Source organism: Bison bison, unplaced genomic scaffold, assembly GCF_000754665.1.
Source record: "Bison bison bison isolate TAMUID 2011002044 unplaced genomic scaffold, Bison_UMD1.0 scf7180017864037, whole genome shotgun sequence".
In the NCBI taxonomy this organism is placed as follows: Eukaryota; Metazoa; Chordata; class Mammalia; order Artiodactyla; family Bovidae; genus Bison; species Bison bison.
Window position 1 is genome coordinate 2811207 of NW_011494609.1, and position 17336 is coordinate 2828542.

At 42.7% G+C, this 17336-nt stretch overlaps 1 protein-coding gene across 1 annotated transcript in view; it reads right to left on the minus strand.

Annotated features, from left to right (window-relative positions):
- Positions 1-387: 387 nt before the first annotated feature.
- The window catches only part of DOPEY2 (dopey family member 2), a 125480-nt gene continuing 108531 nt past the window's right edge, over positions 388-17336 (minus strand). The window contains exons 31-37 of the mRNA XM_010834844.1: positions 16938-16999; positions 16299-16427; positions 7397-7533; positions 4207-4262; positions 3765-3926; positions 1824-1953; positions 388-946 (exon numbers count right to left, since the gene is read on the minus strand). Of these exons, the coding sequence (XP_010833146.1) occupies positions 692-946; positions 1824-1953; positions 3765-3926; positions 4207-4262; positions 7397-7533; positions 16299-16427; positions 16938-16999 (931 nt within the window). The 3' untranslated portion in view covers positions 388-691. The remainder of the gene's footprint in view (positions 947-1823; positions 1954-3764; positions 3927-4206; positions 4263-7396; positions 7534-16298; positions 16428-16937; positions 17000-17336) is intronic.

The window sequence follows — 17336 nt, forward strand, 5'->3', positions numbered from 1 at the left end:
TTTCAGGCATTAAAGCCTCTGCGACCATGATGATTGATTTATGTCAAGTGGAAAGTGCTGGTTAGGCACATTGCACTGTATAACTGAGGTGACAGCTGTCGGAGGGTTGAAAACGGTGTATTTCTTACCCAGCAGAAGGTGCGAACGCGTGATTTTAATTTGGCAAGAGTTAAATACACTGAGATTGTCTTCACGCTTACACCTCTGCTGAATAGTCAAAGGTAACGGGCTATTACTATTTTCAGAAAATAATGTATTTTCATTTTAAAATGTGGTACCAAAATAAACATTTAAAGGGACACATGTATGAAAGGTTAAAAATAATATTCAACGAGTTAAAAACGTTTAGAGAGATGTACTGACACATCTGCAACAAAAAACCCCAACTTTTCAATCTCTTCATGGTTTACTTTATATTACAAATTTTGTGCCACCATTAGATGATATATTAATTTCACTTCTTTACATACATTGAGGAAGAAACACAAAATCAGACCTAAATATATTACAAGGCATTTCAGGGAGGTGTGTTTTGTTGGCCACCAAAAAAAAAAAAAAAGACTTGAAATTTCCTTTTGGATTGAGATAGACTTGTTTAGAACCACTATCCTGGCTCCTTTTCCATTTTCAGTATATCCTGGCTTTTCTCAAGGTCTCAGTAAACGGCTTACAGAAATTCTCCGGTCCAAGGTTAACATTCCAGATGTTCCAAAAAGTCATGTTCAACACATTCTTCCAGTTGTTTCAAGACCCTTGGGTTATCTGCGACAGGAAACTCCATGAGTGGAGGAGGGCCTTGGGGATCGGTGGACAGTCGACTCTGGGTTTTAAAAGCACAGTTTAGAGTCTCAAAGAAGGGCATCAGTTGCCTAACGCTGGAAAGAGAATGCTGGCGCAGCAGAGGGAACTCGCTCTTCAAGGCGATCTCATCTGAGCTGCTGATTTCCTGCAAAAAACCAACGACGACATGCTAAAGATTAGAGAGGCTCATGCAGGTGGTGAAAGCTAAGACATGAGTCCTCTAGGAAAACTCCCTGTCTGCCCTGACGGCAGCAGCGTTAACTCGAATCCCAAGTCCCCACTGCCGTCTTCCACCAGATTTCGCTGTGAGCCATCCTGCTGGGGCCCCTGCCACCCCTCCTGCAGGCCCTTCCTCTGAGTCACAGAGGAACTCTGCAGGCACGTCTCCTTCTACAGCAGGGGTCCCCAGCCTGTGGTCTATTCAGGAACCGAGCTGCAAAGCAGAAGGTGAGCAGTTGAACAAGATGAGATTACAGAGTAGACTGGACATTAGCAACATACTTCGGGTGTCCCTGTCTCCCATGACTCCCAGCTGGGACATTCAGGTTGCAGGAAAACAAGCTCAGGGCTCCCAGTGATGCTGCATTATGGTGAGTTGGATCATTATTTCATTATCACAATGTAACGATGAAAGAAAGAAAGTGCACAATAAAGGTAATGAAACCACCCTGAAACCACGCCCCCAACCCATCCCAGCTCCCTGGTCTGTGGAAAGAGTGCCTTCCACAAAACCACCTCCTGATGCCGAGGACGTTGGGGACCGCTGTTCTGTAGGACTGTGTCTACCCAGGACACTTTGCTAAGAGGATGCTTCGCCTCTTAGCATCCAGGATGAGAAAGTGACATACAAACGCTAAGACAAAGATGAAATGTATAACCCTCTTCAAGTCTGAACACTTAAGAGGCAATTTGAACCCCGTTCAAAGTCATTGAAATCAAATGGCATATGAAGTACTTCACTCACCCCTGAGCCCGTTCCCCTCCACCACAAATACAAATTTTGTAAAAAGGAAAACAATTACCCCATATTTTAATTTTAGAAGTTCAAGAATCCTGACAGTGTGGGGCTTGCATTCTTGGTGATCCTCTTCTAAATCTGAGGAGAAGGCAGGGCTTTCTGTGTCCACTTCGGGAACAAATGCCCACCTGTAACTGGAGGAAGGGAATCCGAGGTCAGGCACATGGGCTCACAGCCCACCCAGAGGTTTTCAAATAGCTTCTCTGAGACGTAATTCACGTACTGTACAGTTCACTCGTTTAAAGTGTACTATTCAGGACTCTCTGGTGGTTCAGTGGCTAAGACTCCACGCGCCCAGTGTAGGGAATGTGGGTTCAATGCCTGGTCGGGGAACTAGATCCCACATGCTGCAACTTAAGAGTTCACACGCTGCAAATAAATACTTTGCATGCTGCAACTAAGACCCAGGACAGCCCAAAATACAATAAAAAATAGACTGCACCATTCCATAGCTTTTGGTATATTCACAGAATTGTACGTCCATCACCATCCATCGTGATCAATTTTAGGGTATTTTAAAACCCCAAATAGAATTGCTGCTCTCTTTAGCACTCACCCCTCAATCCACTCCAGTCATCCCTCAGTCTCATCCCTCAATCCGCTCCTCAATCGAGGCCACCACTGAACTACTTTCTGTCTGTACAGGTCTTTTTTATTCTAGACATTTCATATAAATTAGAATCATGGTTGTACACGATTACATTCCAACTGATGTACTACATGGCTGTTTGTACCTGGCTTTTCTCACTTAACCTACTATTGTCAAGGCTCGCCCATGCTGTTACCACGTGCTGACACTTCCATCTCTTTGTGTTGTAGACTATTGCATTGTCCGGACACACCATATGTTATTTATCTGCTTGTCAATGGATGGACATTTAGGTTTTCTCTACTTTTTGCCTATTATGATTAGTGAATATGCTATGCATATTCACGTACATTGGAACTCACTTAAAGAAAAAAAAAAAAAACCTTTCTTTTTATTTATTTATTTATTTAAAAAAAATTTTTTTTTAACAACTTTCTTTTTTAGAGCAGTTTTAGGTTCATCCAAAATTGAGCAGCAGGTATGGAGGTTTCCCATTTGCCCCCTGCCCCTTCTCTACTAGGCTGAGCCTCCCTGTCAACACTCCCACCGGAAGGGTACATGTTACAATCAATGAACTGACACTGGCTCACCACCATCACCCCATGTCCAGAGTTAAGCTTAGGGTTCACTCTTGGAGCTGCATCTTCCATCGGCTTGGACAAGTGTGTAACGACATGTGTTCACAGTATAGTAGACACACAATCGCACACAATCATCTCACTGCCCTGAAAATCCTGTGCCCCGCCTCCCTGTCCACTCCTGGGACACACTCATCTGTTCACTGTCTTTACAGTTTTGTCCTTTACAGATCATCATATAGTTGAAAACATATGGTATGTAGCCATTTCAGACTGGCTTCTTTCATTCTGTGTTTCTAACCACAAACATTTCTACACGATTCCTCTCTTTAGGGCGACAGGACAGAGAGAAGTGGCATCTGGGGCCAGGCATGAAATGAAACATACGAGCGGCCGTGTTAAGCCCACAGGAATGTGAGCCAATAGTGGCAGAGTGAACTGGAGACAGCGTGTTCCATTTAGTTAATTAAAAACAAAGAGACCAAGAAAAGAAAATACATAAATGCAGTGAGGATCACCAGCGCGGGCCTCTGTTTTATAACCACCCAATAGCAAAACCCACTGAAACACACACACGAACAGAAACCCATCCATAAATACTACTGTGAGCCAAATTCACCAAACCACAGATGTTGCGAGTAATCTGAAACTCGGTACTCTGAGCAGGCTCCTCGGCCACTGGTAACCCACATGCTGTAGAGGAAAGAACAAGTGAAAGTGCTGACGAGGAAAGAAAGTCACCTCCTTCAAAGAGGACACATGGTCCCCTGTGACTTACATCTGAAACAGTGGCATCTTGTCAGGTGGAAAAGAGAGTGCTGTGTCTAGGAATTTGCAAGCTGATAAACAGAGGACCAGCTCGCTCTGGGGTATCTCCCCCACCGACGGCCCATTTCCATCAGAGGCTGCAACTTTCATTCTGTTGATTTTGTTGCTGTTTCTATAAATTGGCAAAGAAACTCTTGTTAGAAATTCATTCACATCCAATGTAGTCCTTTTGCCTATGAAATGTCCACAAGAAGGTTTTTTCCTTTTGAAAAATGGTCAGAATAGCTGGTCCCTTCACAACTACTTCAAGAAAATGGTGTTTAGGATGAGCTAACCCTACATCATAAATTGATGTTCATAGTCTGGATCTAAAAAAAAAAAAATCAAAACAAAAAAAATACAGTGATGTCCATTAACCTTCACATATGTGCACAGACTCATACACTACTTACCTCAATGATTCATTGTCCTTTTTCAGCTCTTCTTCAAGCTGTATGAATGCCTGAATCTTAAAAAAAAAAAAAGTGAATTCAAGTTACTCTTTGAGAGAGGTTAAATATAGCTTAATGTTTAAAATTTGTATGTCCATAAAAATTAGCAAATAAAACAAAAGGAATCAAAAATATGAAAAGACAACCTATGAAATGGGAAAAAAATATTTGCAAACCAAATGCGGTAAGGGATAAATCCAAAATACGTAAAGAACTCATATAACTCAATAACGAAAAAGCAAATAATCAAATAAAAAATGGGCAGAGGACTTGAATTGACATTTTTCCAAAGAAGCTATAGGAATGGCCAACAGGCACATGAAAAGATGCTCAACATCACTAATCATCAAGGAAACGCAAATCAAAACCACGATGAGACATCACCTCACACCCGTTAGAACTGCTGTCATCCAACGGGCGAGATTACAAATGTTGGTGAGGATGTGGAGAAAAGGGAGCCCTCGTGCACTGCTGGTGGGATGATAAACTGGTATAGTCACTATGGAAAACAGTATAACCGCTCCTCAAAAAATTAAAAATAGAACTACCGTATGATCCACGAAACCTACTTCTGGGACTATACTCCAAGGAAATGAAAATATTCTCAAAGAGATATGTGCACCCCCATATTCAAGGCAGCATTATTTACTAGGTTGGCCAAAAAGTTTGTTCAGGTTTTTCTGTGACGTGGGAAGAACCTGAATGAACTTTTTGGTCAACCCGATACAGTAGCCAAGACATGGAAACATTCTAAGTGTCTATCAACAAATAAATGGATTAAGTTTCATATATATATATATGAATATATACACATGCACATATATGTGTATGTACACACACGCATATGTATATATGTTTACACACATACAATATGTATATGCATGTGTGCGTATACACACATACATGCATATGTATATATGTTTACACACATATGCATATGTATGTATATGAGAATACACACACACAGTAGAATGCTATTCAGCATGAAAAGGAGGAATCTTGCCATTGGCACATCTGTAGTAATTTGGAAGGACTCTGAGGGCATTACACTACATAAAATAAGTCAGGAGAGAAAGACAAATACTGTATAATCTCACTTATAAGGGGAACCTAAGAAACAAAACAAAGCAAAACCAAACCGAACTCACAGAAGAGATCAGAGGCAGGGGGTGGGAAGAGGGAAGATTGAATGAAGGTGGTCAAAGATACAAACGTTGATTTATAAGACATATGTTATTGCCGGGAGCCGGTGAGGCATTCCACTCGTGACAAAGGTCACGAGGAAGGAGGCTCGGCATACGCAAAGGCGGGATCGAGCCTCAGGAGTCCCCCTGGATATTCTCGAGCATCTACCCCCAAAAAACCAGAGTCTGCCTACTTTATTGCTTTGTGCTCTCACCTCTGACTTTACTGGGGGCTGTCCCCCACCACCATCTCGCTGTCTCTGTCAAAGAGTTAACTTACAGCTCCAATTAATAAAGTTCCTGGGCAATTAGGAGTGTTTAAATCCAAACCCCTCAGATGGCTCTCTAACTCGCCTGACAAGTTTACCCGGGCTCCTACAGCTATGCATACGATTGTTTACAGTCTCCCAGCCTCGAGAGGCACGGGAAGCTTAAGATATTCAAATAGCTTAGAGCCTCTCAGAGAGTTAGAAACTGTCAGAATAAAACTAGTAAAAGATTTCATTGATGAGCCAATGCTTGTTGCCAAGTTTTCACATCCCCTGAATTGTATCCTTGAATGTGTATTAATTAATATAGTTGGTATGTAGAAAAAATAAGTAGTGGCCTTGGTGTTAGTAACTTTAGACCCTTAAGGTAATAAATTCTTTCCTTTGTTGTAAACCCATCACACATCCGCCCTATAGGAATGCAATTTTATCTTCGGAAGATGGCGCCAAACCTTAAAATAATTACTCTTAGAGAAAATAAGTCTTTGTTGATAAGTCTTTGTCAAGAGTCATAAAATGTTAATAGGCCTTCTGGCCAGAAGATGATGTAAATCACCTAAACCATTTGTATACGATAAATTTGCAGGAAAGAAACCCTGGTTTTTGATAAGGATCAAAGACTGCTGACTTTGCATCCCCTATTATCCTCTATGTGTAACTTAGGGTATAAAAGCCCCTGTTGAAAATAAAGCTATGGGCCTTGCTCACCAAAGCCTGGTCTCCCCATGTCATTCTTCCCCTCAATTTCCAGCTGAGTCTCCATCTGGAGTGCGGATATCCTCTGCGGCCATTTATTTGCCTGGGCTTCTAAGACTCACTCGAGAAGGTGTCTAAGGTGGGGCACCTTCCGCTATTCGAGAGGGCCCCTGCGGCCTCCGTGGTCAGAGCTAACCTGGTGTCACGGGTTATATTGATTTTCCGCGTAAACCAAGCTACTCAGCCTCTTATCTCCACTGAATTTTCCTACTGAGCTATCCTCATTCTATTACTCTTTATATCTTTGATAAATAAATAAATAAATAAATAGGTCGCCGAAGCCGTCTCTCCTTCGAATACCCTGGATCAGCTGGGGCTGGACCCCGGTATGTTATTACTAGGGATAACGCAGGATGTGACAACTGCAGTCAAAGCTGCTGTAAGTCACAGGTGAAAGTAAAGACTGTAAATCCTGAGTTGTCATCACAAGGAAAAAAATTCTTTTCTTTTGGATCTGTATGAGATGATGGATGTTAACTGAATGTGATACGGGTCTCATGATATATTTCAGTCAAATCATTATGTGGTGCACTTTAAACTTATATGCTGCTGCATGACAGTTATGTCTCATTAAAAGTGGGAAAAGGCCAGTTTGAAAAATAGCGAACAGGGCGCTCTATGGCAGTCCAGTGGTTAAGACTCAATGCTTTCACTGCTGGCTTCAATCTTTGGCTGGGGAAGTCAGATCCCAAAAGTCACATGGGGTGGCCAAAAAAAAAAAAAAAGCAAATAATATCAAATTAATTTAAATAACTACAATTGAGAGGTCAACTAAGATTAGAGGATAAAATATCACTACTTAACCAAGAGCTGACCATGCACTACCAACTCGATTGAAAATTTTACAGATCAAATTATATATACACAAAAGGGTACATTATTGCTGAAACCGCATTTTAAAAAACTCCAATTTTACCTCAAGAATAAAGTACTTGCACTTACCAATTCAGAGACCATTATTGGCCACAGTGAAGTCAAATGTTGGGGAGATATTCTTAGCAGCAAAACTCTGAAAAAAAGAAACATCTGAGCAGCAACTGAGGATGTCTGTCCCACTCTGAGATTGTCTGTCAGGCGTTCTAAGGAAAGAAGATTTTCGAGATGTCACACAAATGAGGAGTTTGGAGCTTCTCACTAGACAAAGAGGAAAAACACAACTGCAATCGCTCTGACATTTGACAACAACTGTATGTGAGCTGGGTGTTGGGAGAATGGTACTGCTCTTCATGTTTGCCCACAGCCCTCTTCTTTGTGAGGCACAGCAGTTCCTGGCCTTTGCTAAAGAAGTGAGCCAACGGCCTCTTATTCCCCTGCTACAGCTGAGTAGGGAGGAAGGCATCAACTTCCGGCTCAAGCCGGAAATCCACTGCATCATCAATGAGCATGTAAGTGATGGTGGGTTTTTTTAATTCTTAATTTTTGGTCATGCTATCTAGCTTGCGGGATCTTAGTTCCCTGACCCGGGGTCAAACCTGTGCCCCCGGCAGAAGCATGGAGTCCTAACCGCTGGACCTCCAGGGAAGTCCTGTAAATGTTCTTCTAAGAATATCAAGTACAAGACATCAAACTATAAGATCACATAGGTTGGTTGGCAGATGGCACTGTATTTTGGGGGTGAGGAGTGACAAGTGAAGTTGAGTGAACACAAGAATGATTCAGTTAAGTTTAGATTTGACAACTACGACAAAAACTTCAATTCCTGCAGGCAAAAAAAAGTTGAGTGAAACTCTCTAGCCTCTAAGTCTTCCCCATTTCTCCACTGAAATAATTGCTCATAGAATGTGATTCTTCTCATAATTTAAGGTTTCTGAGGAATATGACAAATTGCCAGGGCAAACAGCTGAACTATGGTCATGCTGGTTAAGATTCACTGGAATACATTAGTAATAAACTTCTCTTAAAATCATACAATATTCTTTCTTCCTGAGTAGTTAACCTATGTTGGACAGTAAAAGCAAAAAGTTTTATCTCTACCTCTTATGGTTCCAATACGAAAAGGTAGTATTTCAGACACCTATACCACATGGGAGAACAGAAGAGCATCCCAAATGATGTAAAATGTTGATACAAGTATATACATTCTATGTTCGCTGGAATCCCTATAGCCACCACTGCAAAAACTTTAAAAAGAGACACATCCCCAAACCCACTTTAAATAAATCAAAATGTAATGCTGAAAAAATGTTCAAGTAACCTCAGGAAAATAGAAAAAAGGCAAACAAAGGAATTAAAAACAAGGAACAAACAGAAAATTTTAAAAAAGGCATAATATATCCTGACATGCCAGTAATTACATTAAAGGTAAACTGTCTAAATCCACCAGTTAAAAGAGAGAGACTGGTTGAATGGATGAAAGAAATGATGTACTTGTATGCTGCTGCCGCCGCCAAGCCACTTCAGTCGTGTCCAACTCTGCGCAACCCCACAGACAGCAGCTCACCAGGCTTCCCCGTCCCTGGGATTCTCCAGGCAAGAACACTGGAGTGGGTTGCCATTTCCTTCTCCAATGCATGAAAGTGAAAACTGAAAGTGAAGTCGCTCAGTCGTGTCCGACTCTAGCGACCCCATGGACTGCAGCCACCAGGCTCCTCCATCCATGGGATTTTCCAGGCAGAAGTACTGGAGTGGGGTGCCATTGCCTTCTCCAGAAAGAAGAAGTATGCTATCTTACACAAAACTTGTATGCTATCTTACACAAAACTCACTTCAAATATAATTATATAAGTAGGTTAAAGGTAAACAGATGGGAAAAGACACACCATGCAAACATTTTAAGAAAGCTGGAGTGGCACTATTAACACGGAATGGACTGCAGAGCAGAGCAGAGCACCAGGGTCAAAGGGGGACACTGCAGAGCGAAAGGTCAATTCAGCAGGAAGATGTAACATCCTAAATGCCTGTGTACCGAACAACAGCGGTCTAAATTACAAGAAGAAAGAACTACCAGAACTCAAAGAAGAATAACTTCTGACAACTGTAGCTGAGGTTCAACATCCCTATTGCATGACGATAGAAGCCTTAGGAAAAAAACAGTCAAGTAAGGATATAGAAGAACCAAGCAATACCACCAGCCTGCAGGATCTAAACAACACTTGCAGACCACTCCGCTCAACACAGCAGAATTCATCTCATTAACTGCTCGTGGAACATTCACCAAGACTGCTTAATGACCCATGACAAAATCTAACTTCAACAAATTTAAATTCTACAAAGAATGTTCTCTGACCACGTGTGTGTGCTTAGTCGCTCAGTCGTGTTTGACTCTTTGTGACCCCATGGACTGTAGCCCACCAGATTCCTCTGTCTATGAGGATTCTCCAGGGTTGCCATGCCCTCCTCCAGGGGATCTTCCCAACCCAGGGATCAAACCCAGGTCTCCCGCATTGCAGGTGGATTCTTTATCGTCTGAGCCATCAGGGAAGCCCACTCTGACCATAATGGACTCAAACTGGAAATTAATTACAGAAGAACAACTGGAAACACTTGGAAACTAACAAACTTCTATTAATAAATAAGATATGGGCTGAGAGGAAGCATCAAAGCAAATAAAAGATATAAAGCAATGAATGAAAATTAAAAGGTTATCAGATTTTGTGGGATATAGTTAAAGTAACGAGAGGGAAATGTATAGCACTAAGTGCTTACATTATAAAAGAAGAAAGCACTCAATTCTATAAATTAAGCCTCTGTCTTATGAGACTTGGAGAAGGAAATGGCAACCCACTCCAGTATTCTTGCCTGGACAATCCCATGGATAGAGGAGCCTGGCAGGCTACAGTCCATGGGGTTGCAAGAGTTGGACATGACTTAGCGACTAAACCACCACCACCACCTTACGAGACTAGAAAAAGAACAGACTAAACCCAAAACAAAGATAAAGAAGGGCGTGATAAAGAGCAGAAATAAATGAAATTACAAACAAAACTAAAGTTTGGTAATTTGAAAAGAACAATAAAACCAATAAACTTCTAGAAACACTAACCCCAAAAAAGAGAAGGTAAATTGCCAATATCAAGAATGAAACAAAGGTTATCTCTATAGGCATCAAAAAGGATAATGACACTTGAATTACTGTTTAAATGAGGATGCAAAATGGTACATCCACTCTGAAAAACAGTTTGGCAATTTCATAGAGAGTTTCTTAGAGAGTTAGATGACAAAGGTCTGTCTAGTCAAAGCTATGGTTTTTCCAGTAATCATGTTTGGACGTGAGAGTTGGACCATAAAGAAAGCTGAGCACCGAAGAATCGATGCTTTTGAACTGTGGGGTTGGAGAAGACTCTTGGACTGCAAGGAGATCAAACCAGTCTATCCTAAAGGAAATCAGTCCTGAATATTCATTGGAAGGACTGACGCAGAAGCTGAAACTCCAATACTTTGGCCACCTGATTCAAAGAACTGACTCATTGGAAAAGACCCTGATGCTGGGAAAGATTGAAGGCGGGAGGAGAAGGGGACGACAGAGGATGAGATGGTTGGATGGCATCACCAACTTGATGGACATGAGTTTGAGTAAGCTCCAGGAGTTGGTGAGGGACAGGGAAGCCTGGCATGCTATAGTCCATGGGGTTGCAAAGAGTCAAACACGACTGAGTGACTGAACTGAACTAGAGAGTTAAACACATTTACCACAGGACCCTGTAATCAAACCCTTGTGTAGAGAAACGGCAATTTACAACCACACAAAAATGGTACATGCATGCATCATAGAGGCTTTATTTCTAATAACCCCAAACTGGAACAACACAAATGTCCTCCAGTTAAATGGATAAATGAACTGTGAAACATCCATAAAATGGAGTATTATTACTCATTAAAAAAGAGCAAACTCTTGATACACCCATGAACCTACTTGCCTCTGGATGGATCTCAGAGGCATTGTACTGAATGAAAAAGCTATTCTCAAAAGGTGACATGCTGCATGATTCCATTTATACAATATTCTCAAAGTGACAAATCAAAGTCATGGAGAACATGTGAGCGGTTTCCAAGGGTTAGGCCTGGGTAGAGGGTGTGACTCTATAAAGAAGTGAGTGGCTTGATGCTGGGAAAGATTGAAGGCAGGAGGAGAAACGGACCACAGAGGATGAGATGGTTGGATGGCATCACTGACTCAGTGGACCTGAGTTTGGGTAAACTCCAGGAGTTGGTGAGAGACAGGGAGGCCTGGCGTGCTGCAGTTCGTGGGGTCGCAAAGAGTCAGACACGACTGAGCGACTGAACTGAAATGAGTAGCTTGAGGGCGTTGCTTAGTGGTGAGGGAAGAGTTCTATGTCCTGGTTGTGGTGCTGTCCACAAGAATTTGTAGAGGAGATTCATTCACATAACTGGACACACACACAAACATACACAAGAAGAATGCATTGTAGAAACTGGTGAGCTCTGAACAAGTCTCTAGTTGAGTTGCAGTAACATTCCCATGTCAATTTTCGGTCTTGATGAGAGACTATGCTTATGTGAGATGTTACCACAGGGAAAGCTGAACAAATGGTACTCAGGAACACTAGGTACTACTGGTGCAACTTCTTGTGAGTCTTAATCTATTTCAAGAAAAAACAGATTTAAAAAAAGTGGTTTGTACACATAGGGCATATTTCGTATTGATATTTCAAATCAAAACTAAACTCATGAGATTATTCTTCAGTCAAGATGATCTATTTTAGAATCTCTAATACGCCTTTCTTAGCTGAGTGATAAACCTCACAGGCTTAAGGAGCCCTTGTGAGTAGACAGAGGAGACAGCCCTGAGCCAGAACCATGCACCACTGCCAAGGTTGTGGAATCTCGTTTTAGGCTGGCCAGGTAATCTCACCGAGCCTGCTTCCTATCTGTGAAACTCACCTGCCTCAAAGGGTACCGCCTGAAGACCACAGCCCACTGCTGGGAGCCAGAGAGCTCAGACTTCAGTCCAGGTTTTGCCAGGTAGTGGCAATGCAACTTTACAGAGGTGCTAATCCCTCTGAGCATCGGTATCCTGATGTAAAAAATGGAGCTAACACAGGACAACGAGGAAGACTTAAAAGATGGGAGGGACTTCAGGAGACCTGGAAGGAACTGCCCTCATCAATTAAAGGGCATGGAGTGTTGTCTCAGGGTTGCCTTTCTGATCCCTTCGTCAGGAGCCTTTGTAGGGGGTGATGACTGTCTTCCTTTAATTCTAGACAAGCAGCATTTGATCATCCTTCCCATTATAAAATAATAATAATTGCTTTGAGCTCATTTACAGATTCTTTTGAGATCAATGTAAAATTTATGTCATGAGGAGCCAAGATATACGGCGTTATTTAGCTCCGCACTCCACTCACAACCATCACCCTCCACCCAGGGCTGCTTGATGGTGGTCAGTCAGGGGGAAAGGACCCTAGAGGGGACCCCAGAGGAGAAATACCAGGCCTTCCCTATTCCTACCTCTTCTGATCAGGCCTTGACTATCCACCATGGTGTACAATTATTTAGACCCTTCTGGATTGTCTACTCCCTTGACCTCATGGCTCCAGAGGCCACTCAGTGACCCAAGACTGTCAGAGAACACTCTGAAACCCACCACTCCAGCACCGCCAGGGAGTTCCACTCTATTTTTTCAAACAGGTAGTATTAAAAAAAACAAACAAACAAAAAAACAAAAACAAAAAAAAACAAACCACCCTTGAGTTATCCAAAGTGGAGGGTATTTATTTGGAGAAATTCCTCTTTCTCCAAGGGCTCCCAAACATTTCCTACTTAAAGTCAGCATGAAGGTGACCTTTATATACATATAAGAAAGTAAAAGTGAAGTCGCTCAGTCGTGTCTGACTTTGCGACCCCATGGACTGCAGCCTACCAGGCTTCTCCATCCATGGGATTTTCCAGGCAAGAGTACCGGAGTGGGTTGCCATTTCCTTCTCCAGGGGAATCTTCCCAACCCAGGGATTGAACTCGGGTCTCCCGCATTGCAGGCAGACGTTTTAGCCTCTGAGCCACCAGGGAAGCCCCCATATACATATATGCCATATATAAAAGTACCATATATAATGTATATACTATTCTGTGGCCCCCTACTTCCCTCCCCATCTCATGATCTCTCAGAAATTGAATGTTTACATCCTGCCGTGGTCAGACCCTCCACGCCGCTGGTTAAGGAAAGTCACTGTCTGTGTTCTTCTTGCTCTGTACACTGAACAGTGTCTCTCCAGCCCTCTGGGGCTCGCCCCAGGCTTTAGGAGAGAGTCTGATGGGCGAGAAGGCGGACTGCCCGGTGCACTGGCCACCGCGCTCTGCTTCTGGGACAGGGGGGCTTGACGCTGCCCTTTCAGGCCCCTGTCCCGGGGCCAGGTGCATAAAGCACCATCCCAGATGCTGCCCGTGAACCACAGGAAACGTGGTTCCTGTCGCTCTTCCTCGCTCCCAAATCCTGTAAGGATGCCACAAAATTCAGCTCTGACTCTGCTCTGAGCTGAAGGCTTTGGGGGGCTGCCACCGTCTTCATGGGCATTCCTGGTCACCCTCTGATCTCATCAGCCTGTTAGTACTTCAAGTAAGGACCTGTCCTATCTGAACATTCGCTTTCACACATTGTAGGTATTCAGGATGTTATGGCATGAACATCTCCATGATGCGCTTGACGTTGCAGAAATTATGTCAGCTGAAGTATAAGATGGTATTTTTTATTATTGCCAATGTAAAACACTATCATAATTAATACCTGGGAAAGCTGTTAATGTTTTGGCCTAAAATCATTAAGACCTTTCAAATGGTTAATCAAGTAGGGACGTGGACTGAGAACTAGTAGCACTAATATTTAGGAAAAGCATATACTTCGTGAACTGACAGATATCTATATGAAAATTTTTAGGAGGGCAGCATTAAGAGATCTATTGCATAATTCTACGTGGAACAACCTGAATGCCCTTCCACTGGTGACCGGGCAAACAACTCACAGAATGGAACACTGTAGATAAACAAAAAGGAGTAACTCCGGGTAAGTACAATAGCATGAAGCCAGGCTCAAGGGCTCTACACTGTCTAATCACATTCACATTCTGGAAAAAATGAAACTACGCGAGCAGAGAGCAGATTTAGTGGTTGATGGGGTCAGGGGAGGAGATGACTTCTGAGGGGCAAGAGCAAACTTTCAGGGGTGATGGAAATGTTCTGTATCTTGACTGCAGTGGTGGTCACATGACTGTGTGTGTTTATCAAAATTCACAGAACTGTACAGCCAGAAGGGTGACTTCTACTGTACGTAAGGTGTCAGTCACTTAGCTGTTTCTGACTCTGAGCGACCCCATAGACTGTAGCCCACCAGGCTCCTCTGTTGATGGAATTCTCCAGGCAAGAATACTGGAGTGGGTAGCCATTCCATTCTCCGGGTGATCTTCTGGACTGAGGGACTGAACCTGGGCCTCCTGCACTGCAGGTGGATTCTTTACCATCTGAGCCACTGCTGCTGCTGCTGCTAAGTCGCTTCAGTCGTGTCCGACTCTGTGCGACCCCGAAGACGGCAGCCCACCAGGCTCCCCCGTCCCTGGGATTCTCCAGGCAAGAACACTGGAGTGGGTTGCCATTTCCTTCTCCAATGCATGAAAGTGAAAAGTGAAAGTGAAGTCGCTCAGTCGTGTCCGACTCTTAGTGACCCCATGAACTGGAGCCTACCAGGCTCCTCCGTCCATGGGATTTTCCAGGCAAGAGTACTGGAGTGGGGTGCCATTGCCTTCTCCGTCTGAGCCACTAGGGGAAGTCACCTTTATTGTATGTAAATTATACCTTAATAAACCTGACCCTCCCCCAAAATGACTGACATCATCATAATTCTAGTATTTATAAAACTGTTTTTACACTAGTACTCATGATATTTAACATGATCTTGAAAGGTTTTTGTTTTTTTTTACTTCATTATATCTTGTTTAGGCTATGAGTAAAACACATTTCTATTTGAGAATTCTTTCATATCTTGGAGGAGGGTGAATTAGAATGTTCATCTTAACATTTCATAAGGAGGGGAAAAAAACCCTTCAAAGTCATGTGTAATATCCACATTCATTTTTGTAAAAAGGATTTTTGATGTTGACTGTTTTTAAAGTCTTTATTGAATCTCTTGGGCTTCCCAGGTGGCTCAGTAGGTAAAGAACCTGCCTGCAATGCAGGAGAAGCCGGAGATGTGGGATTAATTCCTGGGTCAGGAAGATCCCCAGGAGGAGGGCATGGCAACCCACTCCAGTATTCTTGCCTGGAGATTCCCCATGGACAGAGGTGCCTGGTGGGCTGCTGTCCACAGGGTCACAAAGAGTCGGACACGACTGAAGCAACTGAGCACAGCACAGCATTGAATTTGTTACAGTATTGCTTCTGCTTTATGTTTTGGTTTTTTGGCCCAGAGAGATGTGGGATCTTAGTTCCCTAACCAGAGACTGAACCCCGAACCCCTGCTCACCACTGGACCACAAGGGAAGCCCCAGTCATTCATTTTTGAGGCAGATAAAGGATACTGATAGGGTGAAGGAGAGGAAAAAACTGCTAAGGAATAAAGGCGCTCCTCCACAGTCTTGCTCCTTCACTAGCCTCCGTTAGGACTGCACCCTCCAAGTGTCTGCACTGCAGGAGGGATCTAGCAGGAGACAGTGCTGAAGAAGTATGGCCAGACTTTAAAAAATGACCTGATAGATTAACAGCATTATAGTAACTGATTTTTAAAACAAAGTTCCTGATTTACCAAAGTTCTTCTAGGACTGCCCCTGTGGAACGCTCGTCTAACGCTGGCCCATTCTGCCAGCACGTGCTGTGGGCCCCCCTGGTCTCCAGCCGTTTTGGCCACTCTGGACCTGTCTGTGCGGGGAGGGGGCTTGGAGGGGAGGGTGGGCCTTCTTACCTTGGATTAGAGGAAGGTAAAGGTGGTATTGATCCAGTTCTCCACTGAAGACAGCAAACGCCTGGCGCTTTAGCAGCATGGCTTTCTGCTCAAAACTGGAGAACAGTTTTAAAGAACTGCTCTGCATGCCTGGAATAAATACAGCAAATACATTTCACTTAGTGAGAAACCTACAATGAGAGGTAAGTGATGAGAAATTCACACAAGTGTTCATTCCTATCTTCCCTGGTGGAATATGGTCTTGATTAAGGGCATGTAGCTATTATCCAAATATTTAAAATTTATGGAAGTATTTATTTCTTGAGTGATGCTTAACTGTAAGGTATTTGAAGACGATATGCAGTATAGAAAAGTACTCCTAACAAATTACGGTCACTTTACCATTGCTTTCAAAAGTATTTTCTCCATTATAAAAATGCAAAAATGGTGGTGAGAGGCATTCTTGTCAACCGACTGGAACCAGAAAGGTTCATTCATGGAGTCCCGGCAAATCCTATGCATCACAGTATAGTTTGTGGCTGAAACTGCACCATAAAAAGTTTGAGCCACGTTCTGAAATGTGGTAAAAGCTCATTATGACCAAAAGGCATCGGTCCTTTAAAGTATGACTTATGTGCACATTAACACAGAAAAACTTACTCATTAGATCTTTAAACATAGTTTTCTCATGAGTCAGAAGATGGTCAATAATGGACTTCCAACTGGATATTAAAAAAAAAAAAAAGCAAAGTTAAATATGCAAAGGGTGACAGCCCAGTCAAAAATATCAAGGAAAAATAGCATGTCCCTTTAAGATTGAAGACTGCTTTCTGAAAAGTTAGTGAAAGGGATGAATAAGGAGAAACTAAGCAGAAGCTCTTCATTTATAACCTTAATATAGGGAATAAATAACAGGGAGTAATGAATAATTCCCAGACCACCATAAAAGAAAGCACTTGTGTCAAAGTCCTTTGGCTTTTGCAAAAAAAAAAAAAAAAAGAAGTGTTAGTCACTCCGTTGTATCTGACTCTCTGCAACCCCATGGAGCCCATCAGGCTC